This window comes from Leptosomus discolor, chromosome 11 (genome assembly GCF_034619465.1).
Source record: "Leptosomus discolor isolate bLepDis1 chromosome 11, bLepDis1.hap2, whole genome shotgun sequence".
NCBI classification, from domain to species: Eukaryota; Metazoa; Chordata; class Aves; order Leptosomiformes; family Leptosomidae; genus Leptosomus; species Leptosomus discolor.
In genome coordinates, this window is record NC_141401.1 from 3,505,419 (window position 1) to 3,527,554 (window position 22,136).

Here is a 22,136-nt window from a genome sequence, read left to right on the forward strand (position 1 = left end):
CAAGTTGCAATATCTGGGGTAATGTGGCAAAGGGAAGAGGCAGGGGAGCAGGCAGAGCTGCCTGCCCCAGCCCTGCCCGCCTGGCCCAGCCACCCGGAGCCGCCTGCTCCGTCCCCATGTGCAGAGGCACTGCTGCCATCAGCCGGCAAATGGAAACCAGCACAGGGCACGATCCCCTCGCTGGTACCAGGAGAGCTAATGCAGGCACAACACACGCCACCAAGCTGGGCGTACCGAACTCTCCCGGTACACCAGTTGGTGTGCCAAACTCTCCTTTTGCTGTTCTCACTCCGAAAAGGCACAAAAAAGAGCAACGTGGCAGATGGGATGCTCAGACGTAGGGGAAGGCTGGACTGCTCCAAGCAAAACTTGCCTTTATGTGCCGCTTTACCCTCTCCAATGCCATGGAGCTGAGAACCACGGAAGGGTGGAGCGAGGGTCTGGACAGGCCTCTCTGAGTCCTGGGTATTTTGGAGCTCAGCAGAAGTGAGGTTGCTCGGGCAGCTCCTTATACACTCTTCACAAAGTGCTTAAGTTGCACCCCACTTGATACAGAGAACAAGAAGCAAGAAGGTTCGTCCATCACCATCAGTTCATGGATCTTTCTTTTAGATTTTTTTTTTTACGTCATTCACATTCTAATTTCCAGTTCCCCTCCTCTGCCACCTCCTGCCAAGGCCCCCAGGACCCCACTGCCCCTTGCACAGGCTCGCGCCACGTGAAATTGCGTTTATGAAGCGGCTCCCTGACCTCCTGCCAAGCGGATTGCTGCTGATCTCACAGCTCATTGCCTGCCCTCACCTCTAAAGCAAGCGGCTTTGTGGCCTTCCTGCATGTCATATGCTGGTTTGAATCACAAAAAAATGTATAAAAGAGGACGACAGGTGTTTAAAAGGAAAGCCAAAAATGCTGTGGGCAGAGGCTCAGTGTTTCCCAAGCTAGAGCCCAGTCATCGCTAGGTAGTGGTATGTGACCGGCTCCATCTCCACATCCCACCCCGTTCCCAAGGGGGGATCTGGGCACACGCAGGCAGGAGGTGCAGAGGGGAGGATGGGGGGGGGTGAGACCACCCACCCCCTGTGCCACCCCACTGCCCAGCATGGGCTGGCACCTCCAGCCGACGGTGCTCCCTGTGCCGACTGGCCAGCAAAACGGCACATCTCCCACCACTGACTGCATGGAGACCTTCAGCTCCAAATGGAGGCAGTCCAGACTGCTCTTCTGGGCTCAAACCCCCATTTTTTAGGTGTGCAGTCCCCTAGCAGACAGCCTGGGTCTTGCTATTTATCCCTACAGCTCTAGTCTGGCATTGAGTGCAGAGTGAGGTTTGGCCAAACTTCAGGTAACCAGTTATTTCAGATAACATGATTTTGGCCTGAGCTACAGGAGATTCCAGACCTTTCTCACTTCTGTTTCCCTTCCTGCAAAACAACCCACAAAGATAAAACTTGGCAGCTGTCTCTTGTACAAGATAATACAGAACCAGCTCCCCAGATCTGACATAGCTGAAGTGCAACAAAATCCCTGCTTCTGCTCTTTTTTGTAACCACCAGAAAGAAACTCAAGTGACTTCCCCAACAACGAGAAACCACGAGCGGTTCAGTTCTCATGTTTTATTTCCGTCTCTCTCCTATGCTCCTTCTCAGCTTAGTTCAAGGTTCGTAGCCAGAAATTCAGATTTCATAGCCAGAAAACCTTACGATAGTCCTCTGTAAGTGCTTGCTGTGAGCTCAATTTATTTGTGACCTGTTACACGCGCTGTGCCTCCTACATGGAGTCATTTACCTTCAGCCCCTTCCAAAACAAAGCTGCACAACTTTTCCTTTGGAATGAGCCCTCAGAAGGTGGGGAGATATAGGGCCTCAAATATTTCTGAGATAACAACCCTTTCTGATTTGTGCCAGGGTCATGGAAAAAAAATACTTTAAGAAAACCCCACCCTGGAGTTGTATGCAAGATGTTTGTTTGGGGTGTCGGGCAGTGTCACGCTCGGAGGACGGGCAGGGTGGCCGTGAGCCCCCTTTGCAACCCCCAGCCCTGAGCTGCAAAGCTGCGTTTCCCATATGGGCACCTGCAGCATCCAGGGTCTTCCGGGCACAGGCGAGTCCTTGCCACATCTCTGTGCCTCGGCGGGAGCAGGCGATGGAACAGCAGGTACGGTTACGGCCGTGTTGCCAAGAGCAGGCTGGAGGGCAAGCTCCAGAGCAGCTCCGTGCTGCTGGGCACCGCAAGCGGTTTTTATCGGATGTGGGAATCCAGCCCGTAACAAACGCTGTCACCTCATGCCGTAGCGTGGCAACGCGCAAGAGCGATGAGCGGAGCTGCCCGTCTTGCCAAGGAAGCAGCCAGAAGAGCACTTTGCCAGGAGACATGGCTGCCGCCGGGACAACGGCTGCACGGTCCCACGGGCCTCTTCCTGCAGCACCCACACGACTACTTTGAAGATATCTCTCTCGTTTAGATGACCTGATAAGTAACAGGCACAGCTCGTGTTGCCTTTCTGAGAAGCTGGAGGAGAACACAGAGGTTGCAGCGCAGGGCTGGGCACGACCCGCACGCGTCCCGTGCCGGAGCACTCGGCTTCCTCCAGCAAGTGCGTTCCCGAGGACCAAATCCTGACGCGGCCCCCGTGCTGCCCTGGGGATGCCCACGCTGTCTGGCCAGGCACAGGAGTGTATCATTTACCTCCCTGGAAATGCTGCAAAGCTCTCATTTGGGAACAGGGGAAGAAGCAATAGGTCCCTCCATCGTTGCAGGGGTTTGGGGGTGGGTGACGGCGGCCGGGCGGCCCCGCAGACCCGCGCTCTCCCTGTGCTCACCACGCCGGTGCAGCGCAGACGGTGGAGGTGCTGCCGTCCCCAGCTCCTGCCAAAGCTGACCCCGGAGGCTCACTCCTGACCCGGCTTGGATGGGAGCCCGTGACCTAGAGGTGAACTGCTCTATATCCCATATCCAGTCTCCCACTGAGTTTATTTTCTAGCGTGGCAGATCAAAGAGTGCTGTAAGGAGCAAATCTATCAAAGGCTCAGCACCCTAAGATAGAGCCAGCTCACTTTTATGTTTACTTTTAATAAGCATACTCCTTCCTATTGTTCAGCGATTGCTTTAAAATGGATAATTATCAGATTTCCCTATTAATGGGAAAAATCAGGCAATCATAAATCTTAAAACGTGCTACTATCTGCACACTGCATGTATCACATTAGGGAAAAAACCAATCTGCGGAGGAAAGCTGTTACTGAGCGAGCATGTCTCAGCTCAGCAGCTGGTTTTAATTCCAGCAGAAGATCCCCTCTGCTTCCCAGCAATGCCTCCAGCCCTGCTCTTCCCTCCGCTTCTGTGGAAGTGCTGGAAAACTCCAGCGTTGGCCTCACACATCACACGCCGCAGCAGTTCAAACGGGGAGAACCTATGCACCCGAGACGACGCATCCCAGCTCACCGCTGCATCCGCCTCGCCCTTCTATACCGTGTAAGCCCAGCGCTCTTCACCTGCTGGTTTTTAGTCAAAACTACGCTTGCTCTAGTGGAGTTGTCCCTGAATTTCACCCAAATAACTCAAAAGGGCTTCTCTGGCTGCCTGATCATAGACAGAAGCCATCAGAAACCCCTGGGAAATTGCCATCTAGTAGGAATCAACTGACAGCACTTTATATCCTCTGAGGTGTTTGGCAGAAGCAAGAATTCCTTTATTTCCCCCACACAACCTACACAAAGCTGAACAGACTCAAATGACCGGTGGACGTGCCGCCTTTTGAGTCCTGGTATCTTCCTCACTGCACCAAGAGCAAAAGAATAAGGGAACAGGGGACAAAAGATAAGGGTCGGTCTTGTGGTTAAAGCAGCAGACTGGTATCCAGGGAATTTGAGACGAGATTCCGGCTCTCTCCCCCAAAAAGTGTTGGAAACAACCCTAGCCTTGAGGACTAATCTGAGTTTGTGAGTGGCTTTGGGTAAATTGCTTAACAAATCTCACTTCCCACTCCCCTGATAGCTGAGATACCCATTTTGCCAGGATGTTGCATGAATTATCCAGTATTCGGGAAGCTCTTAAATCCATGTAACTCACATGTAACAATTAAATGAGGTCCTGCTTTTAGGTTAGAACTACAACAATTCAGAGCTGAGCACATTTTGTTTTGATTTTCTTATGGCTATGTGAATTCGCTGAGACAAGTGACAGAGGAGTGTGATTCATCACATTCATATGACTATTTCCAAACCAGCTCTTACTTTTATCTGAGCAACTGGAAAAATGTTAAAGGCAAGACTATTTTACCCAGCCGACTTAAGAAGGTTGCTTTATTCCACAGTTCTGTTTTCAATAAATATTTCAGGACAAAAACATCCCCTGCAGCATATATATGCAAAGGACAAAAAGGCGTTAAATCCTAAGGGGGGGTGGGGGAAGAGATAAATAGTTTACTTCCATTATCTTTACCATATGTTCTATTCCAACTGGATACACATAAACAGCATGTAATCTTCAAGCTCAGCTTTAGACTCTTTGAAGTGACCTGACCATACTACTGATTTATTTCAAACTAACCTTTCTCTTTGAACCCCAGGTCAAGGTTAATTCTATAATAAACCATACCTTATACAGCTGGCGTTTCCAGTGGTGCTAGCAAGTAACGAACCCCTCAGTCATAAGCATTTGTTTCCCTGAGTGTAGTATTGTATTTCTATTTTCCCTTCCTTGTATTAATTTCCTTCACAGACCCTAGTTAAGGGGAAAAAAAATCTCTTTTCCGGTCCATGAGATCAATTTTAAATACAGTGGAATTAAATGAAGACATTTAAGCCACATTTCTCTGCTGAAATGCATCCACCACCACCAGAAACTATTTTTATTACAGCCTATGTTAAATAATCAGATCTTCAATTTCATAAGAAGCCATACAGCGACGTTACTCAAACTCCTCCACTGGCAATGACCCTGCCAGAACCTTTTACAAACCCATCCTTGCACTGAATCATAGCGAACCGCCAAGGATAGCTTTTCTATCTACGAAAACAAAATTGGAAAAGGGAAATACATTTGAAGGGCACGTCTCAAAAAATAAAAAATAATAAAAGAGAGCTCCTTGCAAGTGCCCCCAGCCGGTCTGGCCTGCCTGTAGGTAGCGAGGGGCAGAAGCACTCCAAGCAGGGGCGGAAAAGCGCACCAGCCACCTCGGCGGTGGGGGATGCAGCCGTTAAGGGGTGCTGAGGCGCGGGCCGTATTGTTTTTAAGAGGACTGGAAAGACGCTTTTGAATCTCGGCCTCCAGCCCACGGCAAAGACTCCCAGCACTTCATTAAGCAGCAGCAAGGCACAAGGTAAACCAGCAGCTGTTACGTATTTCTTCTGGCTCCACAGCCTTGCCGGCACGGCGCCTGTTAGAGCTGTCGGGAGAGGGGCGAGATGAGATCTTCAGGGTTGGGGGCTTCCACGAAGCCCAGGCTGGAAGACCTCACCTGCCGTAGCTAACACGAGGGGGGGATTGTGCTTCCCCCCAGATGAATGATGACTTTATCCTGGCTTATCCTTACACGTTCTGCAGGCCCGAGCCTACAGCGGGTTGATGTCCAGCACCACCAGCACGCAAAGGTGCATCTCCCTTGCAACCCGCGCCAAAGGCTTTCAGCACTTCACCTCTGGCTCAGCAGCCGCACGGTGAAAGAGGGTTTTAGGCCGGTGTTAGATGAGTCTGACCAGGCAGCACTCTCGGTCAGCATCCCTACAGCAAACTTGTTATCTCATCAATATCTGTCATTGCCCAACTCCGCTGAGCTCGCCGTAATGGAAGCGCCATCCATTTCAAATCCCAAAGGCAGGCATCGGTTTTGGATCAATGCTCTCAGCATCTCCATTAACTATTATGACGCCAGCGCTGTTTTAGATCTATTTTGGGTTCATTTCTTTATGCCAAGACAAGTCCACAAAAGACCCCCACTTCACTCTGAGAGATAATCTTACGGTAACAGAGTGGCGGCACAGTGAGCCCAGCATCTCCAGAACTGACGTGGTTCCAAGGAAACCCTTTCCCCTCCAGCTCTCCCGCCCCGTTTCACCACACTGTCCTTCTCTTCCAGCTTCTCCTCAGGGACTGCTGCCTGTCCCCAGTCCTTAATCGCACGCCAGGACACCCCACTCCCCACAGCAGAGCCCCAGGTGGCAGTGCCGTACGTGTCCTGCCCTCCCAAAATCACAGCCCCGGGCATGCTGTGAGACAAAAGCTACAGCATACAAGTCCTGAACGGGAGACCAACAATACCAATAAGTGGTATTTTAAACAAGGGCACTGGAATTACACCAATTCAAGACCTCAAAATAGCAATGTAAAATTCCACCCAAATGCGCTGAAAAAGACATCTCTACCGTTTTCTAATATCGTTCTCTAACAGGCACTGAAAATTATGACATCTAACGGTTTATTAGGGAACGAAATCAGCCAATTAGACAGCCAACAACTGATTTTCAAAGGGATTGCACAGAACAATTGAATATAATGCAAGATAATAAACATGTCCTGAGCTGAATCACTGAATGATGTTGCTAACAGCCTGTCAGAGATATCAGATATTTACAGCAGAATAAGGCACCACATCAGATAAAGTAAAATACATCCTCTCAAGGAGATATAAATATGGAAAGGAATCTCTCCAGCTGCATTTCAAGTCTGGGTAATTTCCATAACTTCTGAGAAAAAGCTTTGGGTGGTGCCAGACCTCTTCTTAAAAGTCGCCCACCCGTGCTGTTGGCGTGTGGGAGACTCTCCGGACCAAGCGCAGCATGGCTGCCACCTGGTCTGAGAAAGCCAACGGCACAAAGTACAGCGGGGAATTGGAAATGGGCTCGTTGTGACACCCAGACAAACCTCTATCGGTGTGAGAAGTTCCACAAAGAGCAGACAAAACATCTAGATTCCAAGGTTTCATCCAAAACCTGCACAATAATCCATTACCAGTATGTCAAGAAGGAAAAAAAAGCATGGATATCACAGGCTGGATAATGTTTTAAAGACAAAAAAATAAAGTCTAGATATCTAGTAAATTGGGTAACGTAAACCAAAGGTACCTTTAAAATCATTTTGTCTACATGTTGCCATTAAATATGTCAGACCCAAGCAAGTATTTGTGCTGTCTGAGAATTGATGGCTTCATATCGCAGGCTTGTTCACGCAGCTGTTTTTGAAAGATGCACGTTTGATAAAACAGTAAAAAGCAAGTAAACAAACCTACAACTCAATTCGATTTATGTACGTCATTGGGAAATCATTTTTGATTTCACCTAACTGTGCACAGTCTGCGAGCGATCTGGTTCCATCCAGAATTACAAAACCCCCTTATGCTCCCAAGCCATTCGCGTGGGTGAGTAAGAATATGAACTCTGCACTCAGGAATGAAGTTCACATTCTGTTTGCTTTGATACCAGTTTGCCCTCAGATACTTAATACAGCTGGTGTTCCTGTTCGCTATGAGTAAGGGTGCAAATTGCAGCTCCAGCAATCTCTGGAGATCCAGTTGTGGGATGAGGGACCAGTAACAGGTATCCACAAGTCACCTTAACATTTTTCTGAGCATCTGCAGCAGTCTACATGTGCGGCGCTTGCATCAGTTACTCCATGGGTATGTGCAATAGCCCCCCTGAATGAAGAAACGTATTAGAAGACATCTAATATGACTACACATTTCCCAAATTGGTCAGTCTAAGTAACTTGCACTGACGAGACCAACAGAGTTTCACGTTGATGAGACCTCCACCCTGCTGATGGTGACTTCTAACACACCTCGGAACTGGGAAGACGCTTCAGAGCACTAACACTGTGCCAGTATTTCAGAGACGAAGATTGAGCCCCAATCTCAGGCAACGTAGTGAATGCAACCTGGTGAAACCACCAGTAAGAGGTTCAATTAAAAAGCAAATTCCTCTCCCTTAATTCCGCAACGCCAGCCTGTGGGAGATGACTCAAACAAACCTGGATTCATTCTTCAAGGCTACGAGCTTGATTGATAAAGGGAACTGCTAAGGAGTAATGGCATCTACGTGCTTTTGACTTACTATCACGTAAGTCTGTTAAAATTAGAGCTATATAACCCCAAATTTTACACAAAAAGCAGTCTCCCTGGATGACAGCGTTGCTGTTTCACATGAATGCAGTGCCCAAGCTGGGAGTTTGCATCTGCTGTGCCCCAGCGGCAGAGGACGAGGGCCTGGGACCCCCCTGACGCCATGCAGGGGATGGGGCACAAGCTGTCTGACAGGGCCGCGGTGCAACTCGCATCCCAGCACGCTGCTGCCATCCCTTGTCCCCGGCCTCGCGGTCACGATGCACTGCAGTAGGTACGGAGAGCCGAGAGCTGGGCTTCCCCGCCATGTCCTCCCTGCCCCATGGGCCACGGACCCGTCTCAAGTCTCCTGCTGAGGGGAAGGCACCATTCCCCCCTGTAGCCCCCTCACGGTCTCTACCTGAGGGGAAGGCGCCATTTTCCCCCTGTACCCCACTCAAGGTCTCTACCTGAGAGGAGGGCGCCATTCCCCCCTGTACTCCCCTTCAGGTCTCTACCTGAGAGGAAGGTGCCATTTTCCCCCTGTACCCCCCTCTCCAGGTCTCTACTTGAGGGGAAAAGGCCATTCCCCCCCCTCCCGTACCCCTCTCTAGGTCTCTACCGGAGGGGAAGGTGCCATTTTCTCCCTGTACCCCCCTCTCCAGGTCTCTACCTGACGGGAAGGCGCCATTCCGCCCTGTACCCCTCTCCAGGTCTCCACCTGAAAGCAAGGCGCCATTTCTGTGTATCCCCTCCCGGTCCCTACCCGAAGGGAAGGCGCCATTCCCCCCAGACCTCCCTCCTCCCCGTCCCCGAGCAACGGGCACAGCCGCTGCCCTTGCGGCCCCGGCGGCCCGGCCGTGCGGGACAGGGAAGCTCCAGAGCGGCGCGGGGAGGGCGGAGGCGGCCGCCCGGCGGCGGGGCGGAGCGGCGGGGCCAGGCCGCGGCCCCGGCGGCGAGGCGGAAGGGGCGACGCCGCCCGGGAGGGAGCTCTCGCCTTCTCGGAGCGGCCGCCGCCTCCCTCCAACCCCTCCTCGTCGGGCATGCCACCGCCCGGCCCCGGTCCCGGTGCCAGCGAGGCGGCCTCCCTCGTCAGGGAGGCGGCGGGGAGGGACCCGCTGGCCGCCGACCTGCGGTGCAGCCTCTTCGCCGCCGCGCTGCAGAGCTACAAGCGCGACTCGGCGCTGAGGCCCTTCCCGGGCCGCTACGCGGGCGGCGACACCAAGGACTTCGAGGGGCTGGTGAGTGCCGGTACCCCCGGCGCGGGGGGTGTAGATCGGAACCGGGAATACGGTGTTCCACCTTCGGAGTGAGGAAGCGAAGGGCTAGAGAGGGGGGGGGGGAGCGCAGGCCAGGCGTGCGTGGGCTGTGCTGGGGGAGAAAGCGAGGTCGCCCTCGGAGGAGAGGGCAGCGGCGCCTCAGGGTGACGAATGAAGCGGAATGAATTGTTTATCCGGTCAAGGAATCCGGGTTTTAAAGTACAGTTGGGATTCTGACCCACAGACCCACGCAGGGAAACTTCCAAACCCTGTCTTGGGATACAACGCGTTTGAAGAGCTTACGCCACGGGAAATTCAAATTAATTTTGAAAGGTTTGTGTTTTACATGGCCTGAACACCCCCTGTGTTTATCTGACTGCAGATGCTGCATTGTGATGGGTTGTTTTCTTTCAGAAGCTTGTTTGATTATTCTTGGGTGTACCTTGTTTGTATATTAATCTGTTGGTAAATATAAATATTGTATCACTTGTCTAGCATTTGTTTTTAGGACAAGCGACAAACTTTCCCGCAAACTGGATGCAAATGTTTATATCTCAGAACAGAAACTGCTTTTTGGGTTACAACCTATTAGGGTGAAATATTGTTTTGTTTTCACTAGAGGTCTCTGTTTAATCATAATGAAAAGAAGGAGCTTGTACTAAATGCTTGTCTTGTTAGCTTGCAGATACCAATGCTCTGCCAAGCCTGAAAGATCTTCTGGAGTCTGTTCCAAACACAGAGAAAAGGACCTGGGATTTGTTTAGCTGGATTTTGTCATCTAAGGTCTTCATGATACAAAGTACTAAGAAACAGGAGGTAAGTTTTGAATTCTGTAAGTCTTGATTAGAATTTGTCTTTTAAGGCAAACTTGCACTTCAGAGAGTATTTCCTCCTGCCAGGAGTTAGTTGGTTATTGTAAGAGCTTGACAGCTCAACATGAATGCAGTTTTTTTCTGTAGAGAGGGTTGGTTGTTTTGGTTTTTAAATGAAATTTTCAGTAACCCTGGTTGGAAGAAATAGTTATCACTGTCAGTGTTTGATGATGGGTAGCGAGTGTAGGTGGTTACTCCCATTAACGTAGCATGTACATGCATGTTCTAGACGAAGATAGCCCAGCTCAGGTGTCATGGAGCTAGGTCACGCTTCTCACTGAGAAAGACAGCTTTGTGCTTCTGCATGCTGCCCCAAAAATGGAAAGATTGAGAGCCACTGAGGTACTTCAGTAGCAGGGATCAAAATAGCTGTAGAGATTAGTAGCAAGATGAAAACAAGTTCTGTTTTCACTTTTTTCCTCTTCCAAGATCAGCTGATGAATAGATTGTCTTGGTAGCCAAAGTAGATTTGTAATGCTGTCCTTACATCATCAGTTAATTCATAACCACACTTCAGGTGTTGGTTTTTTTTTTTCCTGGAGAGAAGAATGAGGATTTAGCTTTGATAGCAAGAAACTGTCAGAATTTTTACTGTCCACTTACTCCTTCTGCATTGTGACAGTGTTGAATTCTAACGCAGAAAGCACAATGAAAATACATAAAGCAATATGAAAGGCTAAGGGACAGAAAGCCGAATTTCCAGCGCGTAGTCTAACACCATAAACCAACGTTCACATTCCTTCCTGTTTCTAAGTACAAGAAGATCCAAGAACTCACAGGGATGTCTGGGGCTGCGGTTCCTGCTCCGGACTACCTCTTTGAGGTCGTGTATTGCGATCAAATGAATACCAAGTTTGCCGAGACCAAGGGAGAGCGGGACCTCATCTATGCCTTCCACGGGAGCCGCCTCGAGAACTTCCATTCCATACTGCACAATGGCCTGCACTGCCACTTGAACAGGGTGAGGCTCCTGGTGTGGGCACCGTCTTCTGTGGGTCACTTGCGGCTAGTGACACTTCTTAAAAATAGGCCCAAATTCCTTTAGGGGTATGAAACGTGCTGATGATCTTACACTGCTGTTTCCGCTGCAGTGTGGGCCTTTGTGGTTGGTTGTCTTGGGTTTTCTAGTGCAGCCTGAGGGTAAAAACTGGAAGTGGCACAAAATCCTTTTCTCCAGTGTGACGAATTACGACTGTCCTTTGCTTCTTTGTGAGGAAGTGTAATGCCTCTGAAAATAGACTGCCCTGTCTGACAGCCTGCAGCTGGAAAGCGCCTGTGCACAGAGAGGGGGACCAGTGGCCGAGGCAATGTAGAGATTTTCTGCCTGGCCTCGAGTTTAGATCAGCTAAGTTTTAGGTGCTCCTTGCAAATGGAGCCTTCTTTAGATGGCCTGGTTAAGGGAGACATCCCGTAGGGTTTGCACCTCTTCAGTTTCAACAGAAAGGCAGTTGGGGCTCCTGGCTTTTTGAGTCTCTCTAAAGCAGCTTTGACACAGCAGCTTCTTAACCTTCCAGTCAAGCTGGACTATGGTTTTCCCCCACGTTCTCTGTGAGTAATGACTTACCAGGTACAGCGGACTTACCGGATTCCTAATTTTAGCCAGTGTGGCAAATCCTCTGATTCAAAGTTATTAAAACATGATATTGGAAAGGAATTCACAATTGAAAAGTACTTCCCTCTTTTCTAGTAAAGCATGGGTTTAGATGCGGGTAAAGCCTTGCCTTGTTTGTGGAAGCCGGATGATTTGAATGACGGCAGTGTCAATAAATCAGTGAAATGCCTCTAACAGCAGTGCGGTCATGTTGATATAAAATACTGGCAAACTAAATCCAAATCCGGGAAAGCATGAATCTGTCCACACCAAGGGCTGTGCCAGGCAGCTAATTTGAGGGATGGGAGAGGGCAGCTGCCCCACCCCGAGGAAGTTGTGCCAGGACAAAAACAGTGCGTGGACCAGGCCCAGCACGGGTCAGAAAAACCTTAATTTACCTTCAGGAACAGAACTGCCAGTCTGAAAGTAAAGAACGCTTGTATGTTGTTGATAGTTTGTGCCACAGGATTTTGGGGTGTATTTCTGCTCCGTTTCAGACGTCCCTGTTTGGTGAAGGTACCTATCTTACCAGTGACCTGAACCTGGCTCTGCTCTATAGCCCTCACGGTCTTGGCTGGCAGCGAAGCGCGTTGGGCTCTGTCCTTAGCTGCGTAGCTGTTTGCGAGATCATTGACCACCCCGATGTAAAGTGCCAGGTGAAAAAGAAAGGTGAGTCTATTGCAACAAGAACTGTTCATCGCTTACCGAGCGCTGCTCGTACTTGAGCTGTGGTATATACAGTGTGGTGTACGGAGCGTGGGTACCCTTCAGCTCAAACCGCCTGCAGGCTCCTTTGCCGATTGACCCCTCAACAAATGCACAACAGCCTCGTTGTCTGTGAAGCTCCTCTTAAAATAGTGTATTTAAGGGGTAGGAAATGCTTTGGTGGCATCATTTCTTTTTCCTCGATTCAGTAGTATGACAAAATCACGTTCCATGCTGCCTCATCACCTGTGGTGGTGGAGCAGAAGCATCACCAACGTATCCATAACAAGCTTTATTAGATGTCTAGGAAGCCTGTGCTCAGGTTGTCCTTCTTTGACTGCTTCCTGCTTGCAGGGCTCCGTCAGTCCTTCGATGTTGTTTGTCTTTCCCCGTTAATATCAGCAGCTCCCCAAGCCCTGTGTGGGAGACTCGCCTCCTTATCGCCCTGGTCTGGGCCGTAATGCCACCCATACCAGGGATGACTGGGAGTGGTGTAGCCTCAAGCAAACTCTTCAGTCTATTCCTGGATGCTAAGGGATTCAGGGGAATACCAAAACTAGGTCCTTGGCTATCTCATTTCTACTCTTGTGGGAGTGGGTGTGTGGGGTGTTGGTTGTTTGCTTTTGTACAGTTACTTGAAGTTCTGCATCTTCTTTTAGCTTTTCTGTTCCCCCAAAGACCTCTTCTTTTCTTTTCCCATTCAGATTCAGAAGAAATAGACAGAAAAAGAGCAAGAGTGAGAAACAGCGAAGGGGGTGACGTACCACAGAAGTACTTTGTTGTCACAAACAATCAGCTTTTACGAGTTAAATACTTGCTAGTATATTCACAGAAACAGCATAGGAGGTAAGAGTTCAGCTGTCTAGAGCGATGAGCATGCTATGACAGCCAGATAAACACATCTCATTTTTGAAAAACAGAAAACAAGCGGGAAAGATAGGCTGCACTGCCAGAGTTTTGGTTTTGAGTAAGGCTTACACCATCATGCTGCCATTGTCTCGCGCTTTCACACTCCCAGACTCAGCTAAATTTGCTGTTTCACCAGACCTGTAAGCACTTGGTATCTTTGAGAGCTCTAATGATCTGTTTGTGGCGGGAAACAGAGAGCGAAACCGATGAGTGCAGCTCTTCAGACTAGGGCAGTTTTGACTCTGCCCTTGTCTGGCTTAAGTAGCAGCATTCACTGGTCAGCGTGCGTCCAGGGCAGGCAGTTACAGCTCTGAACCACAGAGAGATGCGAACGTGGGGAGGAAGGACAGGACTGTGACTTGGGGAAAAGGGGTGGGGAACCAGGCTTGGTTAGGTACAGGGGTTGTGGAACAACTTTCTGTTGTCTTGCCGTAGCTTGACCATTTCAAACAACAAAACCTAACGTACTCTTTGCCAAGGTGTTTGTGCATCTCTGACAGAATTCATGCACTTTTCCCTGTTCAGGCCTTCTAGTCAACCTTCCTGGTTTTACACCCACCGTTTTGCCGTGATGATGATGCTGTACCTACTGCTGCTGATAGCGATAGGCGCCAGCAACTCGCCAACCTTCGTCTACTACTGGCACAGAATGTTTGACTCGGAGAGGTGAATCGCCCCAGATGATAAACTGTTATTTTTCACCACGTGCCTTAATAATAACCAATCTGCAATGCACTGCATCTCTTCCAGAGCTCTGGAAATAAAGGTGCTTGGAGCTTTCCAGTCCTGTCACCAATACATTATCCTCATGGCATCTCTCTGTTCATTCCTGCTTCTGTGTTCCCGTGATTCATGAGGGTGCCCAGTGCAGCTGGAAAGGATCACAATGGTGCAGCTTAGCACGAACCGATCGTTAAGGGTCCATGGGAGAAAGTTATTTAAAATTAATGGAAACTAAGCGTGGAAACACTCAGGTGTAGCTATTTTCTGTCAAGCTGAGGTATGTTTGCACCAGCTGGAAAGGAGGATTTTTCTGTGTGTGGGGCAAAGCAACCTGTAGGGAGTCTTATCAGCTTGTTTGCAGGAACTGAATTCAGTGATGGTTAGCATGTGTCAGTGCAGGTGGGATCACTTTGAAAACTAACTTTGGCTTTGGCCAGAAATTTTTATATTTGAGCATAATGATTGTAAGAAAACCACAAGAAATAAAACAACTAAAATGGAGAAAGTTAAATGGTTTCTAATACGGTGTGTGTGTGTGTGTCCCTGCCCTGCGAAAAACATCTACAAGGTTTGTGCTCTCAGCCATGGTCTAGCCAAGATTGTCCTTGGTTAGCGTGCAGATCAGCCACACTCGGGCCCTTCAGCATCAATACTGAATAAGGATTATTCCTATCAAATGCCTTCTGCTTGTGTTTTCTGCCCCAAGCAGAGGGAAGGTGAAGGGTTCCACTTATGCTGCCGCCTGAGACGCTTGTTGGGGTTGGGGCTGCCCGGGTTGTGGGGTCTGGTTCAGTATTTTTGCCTGTATTGAATTGTTTTCAGCCTCCCTTTCCACACAAACGGACTAACTAGCAGTAACGTGCCAACTGTTTCCGGAAACACTTGTAAGAAACGCAGTAAAACGGCAGCAGGACTGGAAGGGTTGTATTTGATGTCTGTGAACGTTGGTAGTACAGTTAACTTCATGGAAAGCTGACTTAGGCCTCCATGTGACAACACGTGCACAGAGCTGCGTGTTTGCAAGACGGACTGTCCCCACCGGGTTCCCACAAAGGGGTTAAGTTTCCTATGGTCAGAATTACAGCAGTTACACTGTTTGCGAAGTGCTTTGGCTTTAATGCTGGCGTGTAAAACCTCCCTATCTCTCAGATACATCTTTTCTAATCCTGAAGGAGGGCATTTTGGGGGTTTGCTTGAAAACACCCGTACAGGTATGTGCTAGTTGTGCACGTAAACAGGGCAAAACTCTCCCCCTACAAGTCCTTAGATTTGCTGTTGTTACAAAGCAACCTACAACTACCTGAAACGGAAAAAGGAGCAGAGGACTGTGCTCTGATCAGTGACTGGGCACGGGGTAAACCTGACGAAGAGCCCAGGGACTCCAGGCGAAGAAAAGCTACATGCGTGCAACAGTCGAAGCTCGCAGTCTAGCTTTCAGCAGTAGACTTGATAAATGCAGGTTTTCGTTGCACAGTGAACCCTAACCACACACACAAAAAAAATAAAAATCTCATCACATACTCCAGCAAATGAGTCCATGATTACTATCTTACTCATTAAATATTTCAAAGAAAATCTCTTCTTTCTCCGATGTTGTTCTGGTACCTAATTGCCAGAAATAATGACCTGGTAATCAGGTTTTCTAACTCAAGGCTGAGAACAAGTTCATTTACAGCAACCCCGCTTCTTGGTGGATGGAGCATTTATTCCAGTTAATTTTGCTGCCAGAACAAATTTATTTGTTCACCATACAGCTTGCAAAACAAGAACATTATAATCCAATTCCCCATTGCCTTTTACAGTCCGTTAATAATGCTTACTGTTAAAGCACATGGCGTTGCCTCAGCCCAAGAAATGCCCATGCTAATTATAGCCTTGATTTGCAATTACAACATACATAAACTAACGATTTATTGCACCACAGATTCAACTACTTTATAGTAGTTTACTCCTTGACATCCCAATGCAGAAACTTGGGGTTTGGGATGTGCGTGGGGTTCCTGGGAATATTTGCCCATTTTCAGTCCACCTCAGCACGTTACATCTAATGTGCCATATATGTGTCAGGTTAGGGTACAACCAGCCTGAAAACCTCGATGTGTTTGATGCTGTCTAAAGGGTCTGCAGGGATGCTGGGCAGAGCCTCCTTGGTGCTTCGGCCCCACAGCTGCAGAGCGGGCTAATGCTGTCCTCAAAGGCAATGGGAAAATAAATACATTTAAGGTGCTCAGATTCTAAGCTGGCCAGCAAAAGACTTAATATCCTACTCCCACGCTCGTTTTCTGTGCTCCCTGCTGGTTCCAGCATGTGTTTCCCAACGTGGCGAGATGCAGCCAGCTGAATTAATGCGAGTATTGTGCCGAGTAACTAACAATATTATGAATTAACCCAAGGTTCGCGGCAACCTCTTAAGCCACTTGCGCGCCTCTTTGAACATGCCCAGTGCTATAAAAATGCTAATGGGGAAGGAATCAGAATTTCCTCCCAAACAAAGGACCGCTGTGTCTGAAGCAAGCAGCCCAGGGTGAGGTCGAGGAGTTGTAAAATATAGAGCTACCTGTGCTTATTAATATGTTCGTTACATTGCTGGGGTGAATATTAAGGAACTGTTACCGAGTCAAACAAATCTGATCCTGCTGTGACTGCAAGGAGAAGCGCAGCAGCTGGTGTTTCCTGGGGCGAACAGGCAGATTTTGGGGAAGCGGGAGAATTTTCCTCCCATAAAGAAAAATAGATTTTATATATATATATATATATTTAAAAATATACATATATATATAAAAATACATGTATTTTTATATATATATTATATACATATATATAAATACATGTATTTTTATATATATATTATATACATATATATAAAAATACATGTATTTTTATATATATATTATATACATATATATAAAAATACATGTATTTTTATATATATATTATATACATATATATATATATATAAAAAAGAGAGATCTCAGGAGCCAGCTGAAGAGGAGGGCAGATGCTGTTGGAGACCAAGGGGTTGAGACAATATGAGAAGAAGAGGGAACCACTGCAGAAAGTGGGACACCCCCCCCCCCCCAGGGCGGGGAGAAGCGAGGCTCCGGGTTTCACACTCCTGATGCACGATGCAAGAATCTTTTGCTCTCTAAAGTACGAATGGATTTTAAGAAATGCAGAATCACAAGTGCAGGGACATTCAAACCAGGCCTGGGCTTCGGTCCACCTCTGGCAGGACCCAGACCCGGGTCAATCCCGAGTGACCCGGAGAACACCTGCCTCAGCTCGCCTGGGGAGGTGCCGCCCGCCCGCCCGCTCCCCCTTCCTGCGTACGTTGGGCACACGGCTTGGCAGCACGCTCTTCTGGTGACATTTTCCTTCCATCATGAAAGCTGTCGCTTTGGGCACCATGCCCACACTCCAGGCTTCCCAAAATGTCAGCCTCGAGCACCAGCAATGGGAGGGAAGGTGTCAAAGAGGCAGGCAGAAGGAGCAGCGCTGGAGTGCCCGCAAGCGTCCCAAGGGATGTGCCATGCATCCCCCAAGGACCACATACATACCCTTGCCAGCATCCTGATTTTCCTACTCTTCACCTAAAGCCAAACCTGCTTCTGCCCTCTCACCGTACCCGTGGGGTGTACAGGTCATAGGTCCCTCCCACAAGGGAAAAAGTGCCTCTTGCTCCTCAGAGAAATCCTCCGAGCTCTCCTGCTGCCGTGCAAGAAGGGGCAAGTCGCCTTAAGTGAGTGAGCAATGCTGGATTTGTTCTCACCCACTCAGCAGAAAGCAGGTGAAGAATGTTTTCAGATTAAAGACACTTTTCTGCTTGTTTGAGGCTTGCCAGAAAACCAACACACCTTCAAGGTCTGCCTCCCTTTAGCGATCATCAGTAATATAAACCCAAAAGAGTGCCTGATGAATAAATTAGCTTCCCCTACCACAAGTCATTCCCATCACCTTAAAAGAAACTTGTTTTGCACCATTCGAGCCAAGCCAGCCTGACAGCAGCGAGCCCCGCTCCCGTTAGCATTGTGTAATTAACCTTGAGAAGAACAAGCCCAGGAAAGCCAAACGGCCATCACGTATTTCATTGGAGTTTGGATGCTTCCTAAAGGGCTCACGCTAATCCCCACCAGTCAGTCTGGGCTCCCGCAGCTCTAATTGATTTTTTTTCTCCTTGAGCAGCATGTTTAGCATAAATAGTAGTTAGCATGGGGAAAGGTAAGGGCTCAACATCCATCTACAGCTTGGCGTCACCCTGAGCACCATGGCTTCCCACATCCTCGTCGCCCAGCCTCAGCCAGCCTGCAAGGACTGCTTGCCACCCCTCCAGTTTTAATAATTTGCTGGCTGGGGCACTGGGAGACCAGTGCAGATCCCTTCTGACTGATGGAGATACATCCCCTCTTGGAGACAGGGTCGAGAAAGCCCCCTCAGTGCCCAAAGGAGATTTGCTTTCTTGGGGGGAGACGTCTCCCAGCTTCCCTATACGTGCAACAAGCTTGACATAGCAAATCAAGGGTTGTTGTTAAAACAAAGCTCTTTGATCCTGATAAAATCCAGATGCTCATTCAAACCTGCAGTGCCTACAAAAATGACCAGGGAACTGCCTCCTGCCAAGTCCAGAGCTCCTGAGCTGCCCAAAGTTTTCACAAAACCAAAAACCCCCCACCTGTCTCAAAAAATAATTTCTCTTCAAAAAGCAAAAAACGCAGTTAATAACAATCAGCAGAGAACGAACAAAGAAATAATCCACTATTTCTAGTCACGCAGAAGGGAACAACACAGTTGAACAAACCCATCTCTTCAATCCACACCCAGAGAAGAGGCCTCCACCTTCACAAGCAACTTCTGGCAGGTTGGTGAAAAGCAAAAAATCCATTTTACTCACCGCAGCTCAGCCAACCCCTCCAACAGCCTCCCTTGCCCTCGCAGTGCAGGCAAAGACCGTCAGCACCCACCTGGCATCCACCACTCCACGGGTGCTTCCCATCACCTTCCTTGTTGGGACACACTGGGCATCACCTGTGGGGTGGCTGCACCCACCCTGCTCTGGGCAGAGACGAGGTGCTGGCCTTGGGTCAAGCCCTTAAGGGCAAAGCAAATATAGGGACAGCCCAGCATGTGGTCTGTGACCTGCCAGCTCGTGCCCTGGGACATGGGGGCAGAGACAGTCAAGAGGGGCTTGGCAGCATCGGGGCTGGTTCTCGCTCTCTGGTTACCCCAAGTGCTCTCTCTCCTGGTTAACCCTGTGTCCGTACCACCCCTGCACACCAGAACAAGGCAGCAGGGACTGTTTTCCCTTCTGTCTGTCTCCAAAAGGGAGAAGAAACCCCATCCCATCCCACTGTGGTTCTCTGTACCCCTCTTGCCCGAGACCCTCCATCCCCACAGCACCTCCTCCCTCCTCACCATGCCAAGGGGGACTAATGCCCCTGCATTAGTCACTGCCCAAAGATTTACATCCTTTCCAGGGCTTCACACATGGCCCTGGGAGAATAAGGTGGGCTCTGAGCCAGGAGAGCAGAAATTTCCAGAGAGCTTTTCCTACAATGGGTGGAGAAAACGGAGTAAAAGCCTTTGATCACGCCTTTGCAGCCTCTCAGGGTGACGCCACTTAGCGCTGTGCATCCCTGCAGCTCTGCACCTGGGTGTAGGGGCAAAGGGCACTTGAAGATGGGCCAGCCCAGTGGACATGGCCCTGGACCACAGAGGAGGCAACGTGTCTGCTCCCAGGGGTTGATGCTGGAAGTGTGGCAGATGCTCAATCCCAGAATCAGGGATAGAGCATGCGTAGGATGCAAAAAGGATGGTTTTCTAGTTGTCACAGGGCTGCCAGAATATGGAGGAATGACCATAAATACCCCTAAATGTTATTCACCCTGAGTACGGGCAGGAGACACTTTCCCGGTTGCGTGGCCAGAGACCCTCACCCACCAAAGCTGCGTGGCAAACCTCCTTAGGACAGTGTCCAGAATGATCCTAGGGGACAAAGTAGCCCCCAAAGCTGTGCTTCCCATCTCCTTTTGGGTGCGTGTCTTCAGCAGACTGTATTGACAGTTGTCCCATTGGAGCCCCCTGATGCCACCCCACCATTTACAGCACCATCCTTGATGTTCTCCGAGACTGAGACAGGTTTATGTCTCTCGTGCCTGGTCATCGCTGTTTCAATGCCCCTGAGACACAACTGCACGTCCTCCCGAAAGGAGGGGGTGTACAGTCCATAAATGATGGGGTCAGTGCATGTGTGCAGCAAGCCAAAGAGAAAGAAGCTGTGGTTGACATACTCTGGCATCTTCTGGATCATGGCTGGCTGGAACCAGTACCACAAGCCCAGGAGGTAGTATGGGGTCCAGCAGATGATGAAGGTGGCAACAATCACTATGGTCATCTTGAGAGTCTTCATGCGTGCCTTGGAGATGTGGTCGTTTTGATTTCTTATCAAACCTGCCAGGGAGAGTCAAAAGGATAGCTGGAGATGGAGAAAACCACAACAAAACCTCCATGACTGTGCTTCTGCCAGAGAGGGGAGACCACCTCATGGTCTGGACCATGGCCCACAGGAAGCAGAAGGCAGCAAAGGGGGAGGGGGGGGGGGGGGGGGGCATCAACAAGTCTGTGTCAAACCCCTCGGTTGGGTTACCCTTCCAAGGGTGTTGACAGAGATCCAACAACACTCCAGGCTGGAGCAGGGTCAATTGGAGAGTCATGGTAGACACTAAAGGGCTGAGACCTGCTTACCTTTGTTGATCTTTAGCTGCTTACTGATCTCCCAAATGATCCGGATGTAGCAGATGATCATGACGCTCAGGGGGGTGATGTAGAGGGTGGTGAAGGTGAACATGTTGTAGACGGTTTCCTCCCAGTGCGCTCGGAAGCTCCCGTGAGTAACACACTGGGTGAAGTTCCCTCCTGGGACCGTGTGCAGGTGGAAGAGGAAAAGCTGAAATGGAGAACCAAATACTAACTCAGAGAGGCTTTGAAACGGCGCACCACGTCCTGGCTGTGCGGGGAGAGCACCTCCCTGCTGCTGTCAGACTGGGAGAGGTGCTCTGGGCATCTAACTCACGGCTATGGCCAGGATGGATGGGGTCTGAGGGCTGTGAAATCCCATTTTCTGCCCATACCAAATGTTATTTTGGTCAGGAATTGCTCAGGTTTGGTTTGGTCTGGTCCAACATGTTTTGCAGTGGTGCAGTGACGCGTTTTTAGGAGAAGATAACCATGAGGAATAAAAAACTGTGCATAATTTTTTCCCAGCCCTTAGCATAACGCCCTGACGGCGTTGCAATGAACGCGTGCTATAAGGTGCAAAGCAGCACTGAGCACCCAACGCAGCAACCACACCTCTTCGCTCAGCGAAGCCATGCCGTCGGTGGTGGAGCCCGTGGATTGAGATGGACTTGGGGCTGCCAGGATGGGGAAGCCCTTCTCCAAAACCACTCCAGCCTGGGCAAACCACGTGGGGAGGGCACCGAGCCCTACCTGGGGCGAAGCCAGGAGCAAGCTGCTGGCCCAGGCGGCGCGGAGCAGCAGCCCGTTGCGGCGGCGAGCGCGGGAGAAGGGGCGGAGGACAGCCGCGTGCCGGTCCAGGCTGATGACCACCAGCACCAGGGCGGCCGCGTACATGGCGAAGAGCTTGAGGAAGTTGAGGAGCTTGCAGGAGAGGTCCCCGCCGTACCACTGCACCGTCACGTTCCACGCCGCATCCAGGGGCATCACCGTCACCGTCACCAGCAGGTCGGCCAGCGCCAGGCTGAGGATCAGCGGCCTCACGTGGGATTTCCTCCTCTTCCTCAGCAGGCTGCCGAGCACCGCCGCGTTGCTGCCCGCCGCCAGCAAGAAGAAGATGGCCGTGATGATCACCCGGACCCTCGCCGCTTGTGTGAACCGAGGCTCGACCCAGTGCTCGGGGCAGCCAGATGCTGAGACGTTGGTGTCCCCCTCTGCGGCGGGGCAGTGGGGAGATGCGGGGAGCTGCTCCTCACTCATCCCCTGCCAAAATGCAAAGTCAACCCCCTCTTAGGGGCTGTGTCATGCGCTGCAGC

The 22,136-nt window shown here is 49.9% G+C and overlaps 2 protein-coding genes across 2 annotated transcripts; one reads left to right on the forward strand and one right to left on the reverse strand.

The window, feature by feature from the left end:
* The first annotated feature begins 9,075 nt into the window (after positions 1-9,075).
* On the forward strand, positions 9,076-14,182 carry PARP16 (poly(ADP-ribose) polymerase family member 16). Its single transcript, XM_009962029.2, has 6 exons — positions 9,076-9,273; positions 9,970-10,107; positions 10,918-11,124; positions 12,252-12,423; positions 13,164-13,305; positions 13,894-14,182. The coding sequence occupies exons 1-6, from the start codon at positions 9,076-9,078 to the stop codon at positions 14,036-14,038; spliced, it is 1,002 nt and encodes a 333-aa protein (XP_009960331.2). The 3' UTR covers positions 14,039-14,182.
* A 5,946-nt stretch (positions 14,183-20,128) lies between these two features.
* On the reverse strand, positions 20,129-22,080 carry LOC104345444 (gonadotropin-releasing hormone II receptor). The gene is made up of 3 exons (XM_009949892.2): positions 21,574-22,080; positions 20,830-21,031; positions 20,129-20,535 (listed from the first exon to the last, which is right to left on the reverse strand). Exons 1-3 carry the CDS (start codon positions 22,078-22,080, stop codon positions 20,129-20,131), a joined length of 1,116 nt encoding a protein of 371 aa, XP_009948194.2.
* Between the last annotated feature and the right edge of the window lie 56 nt (positions 22,081-22,136).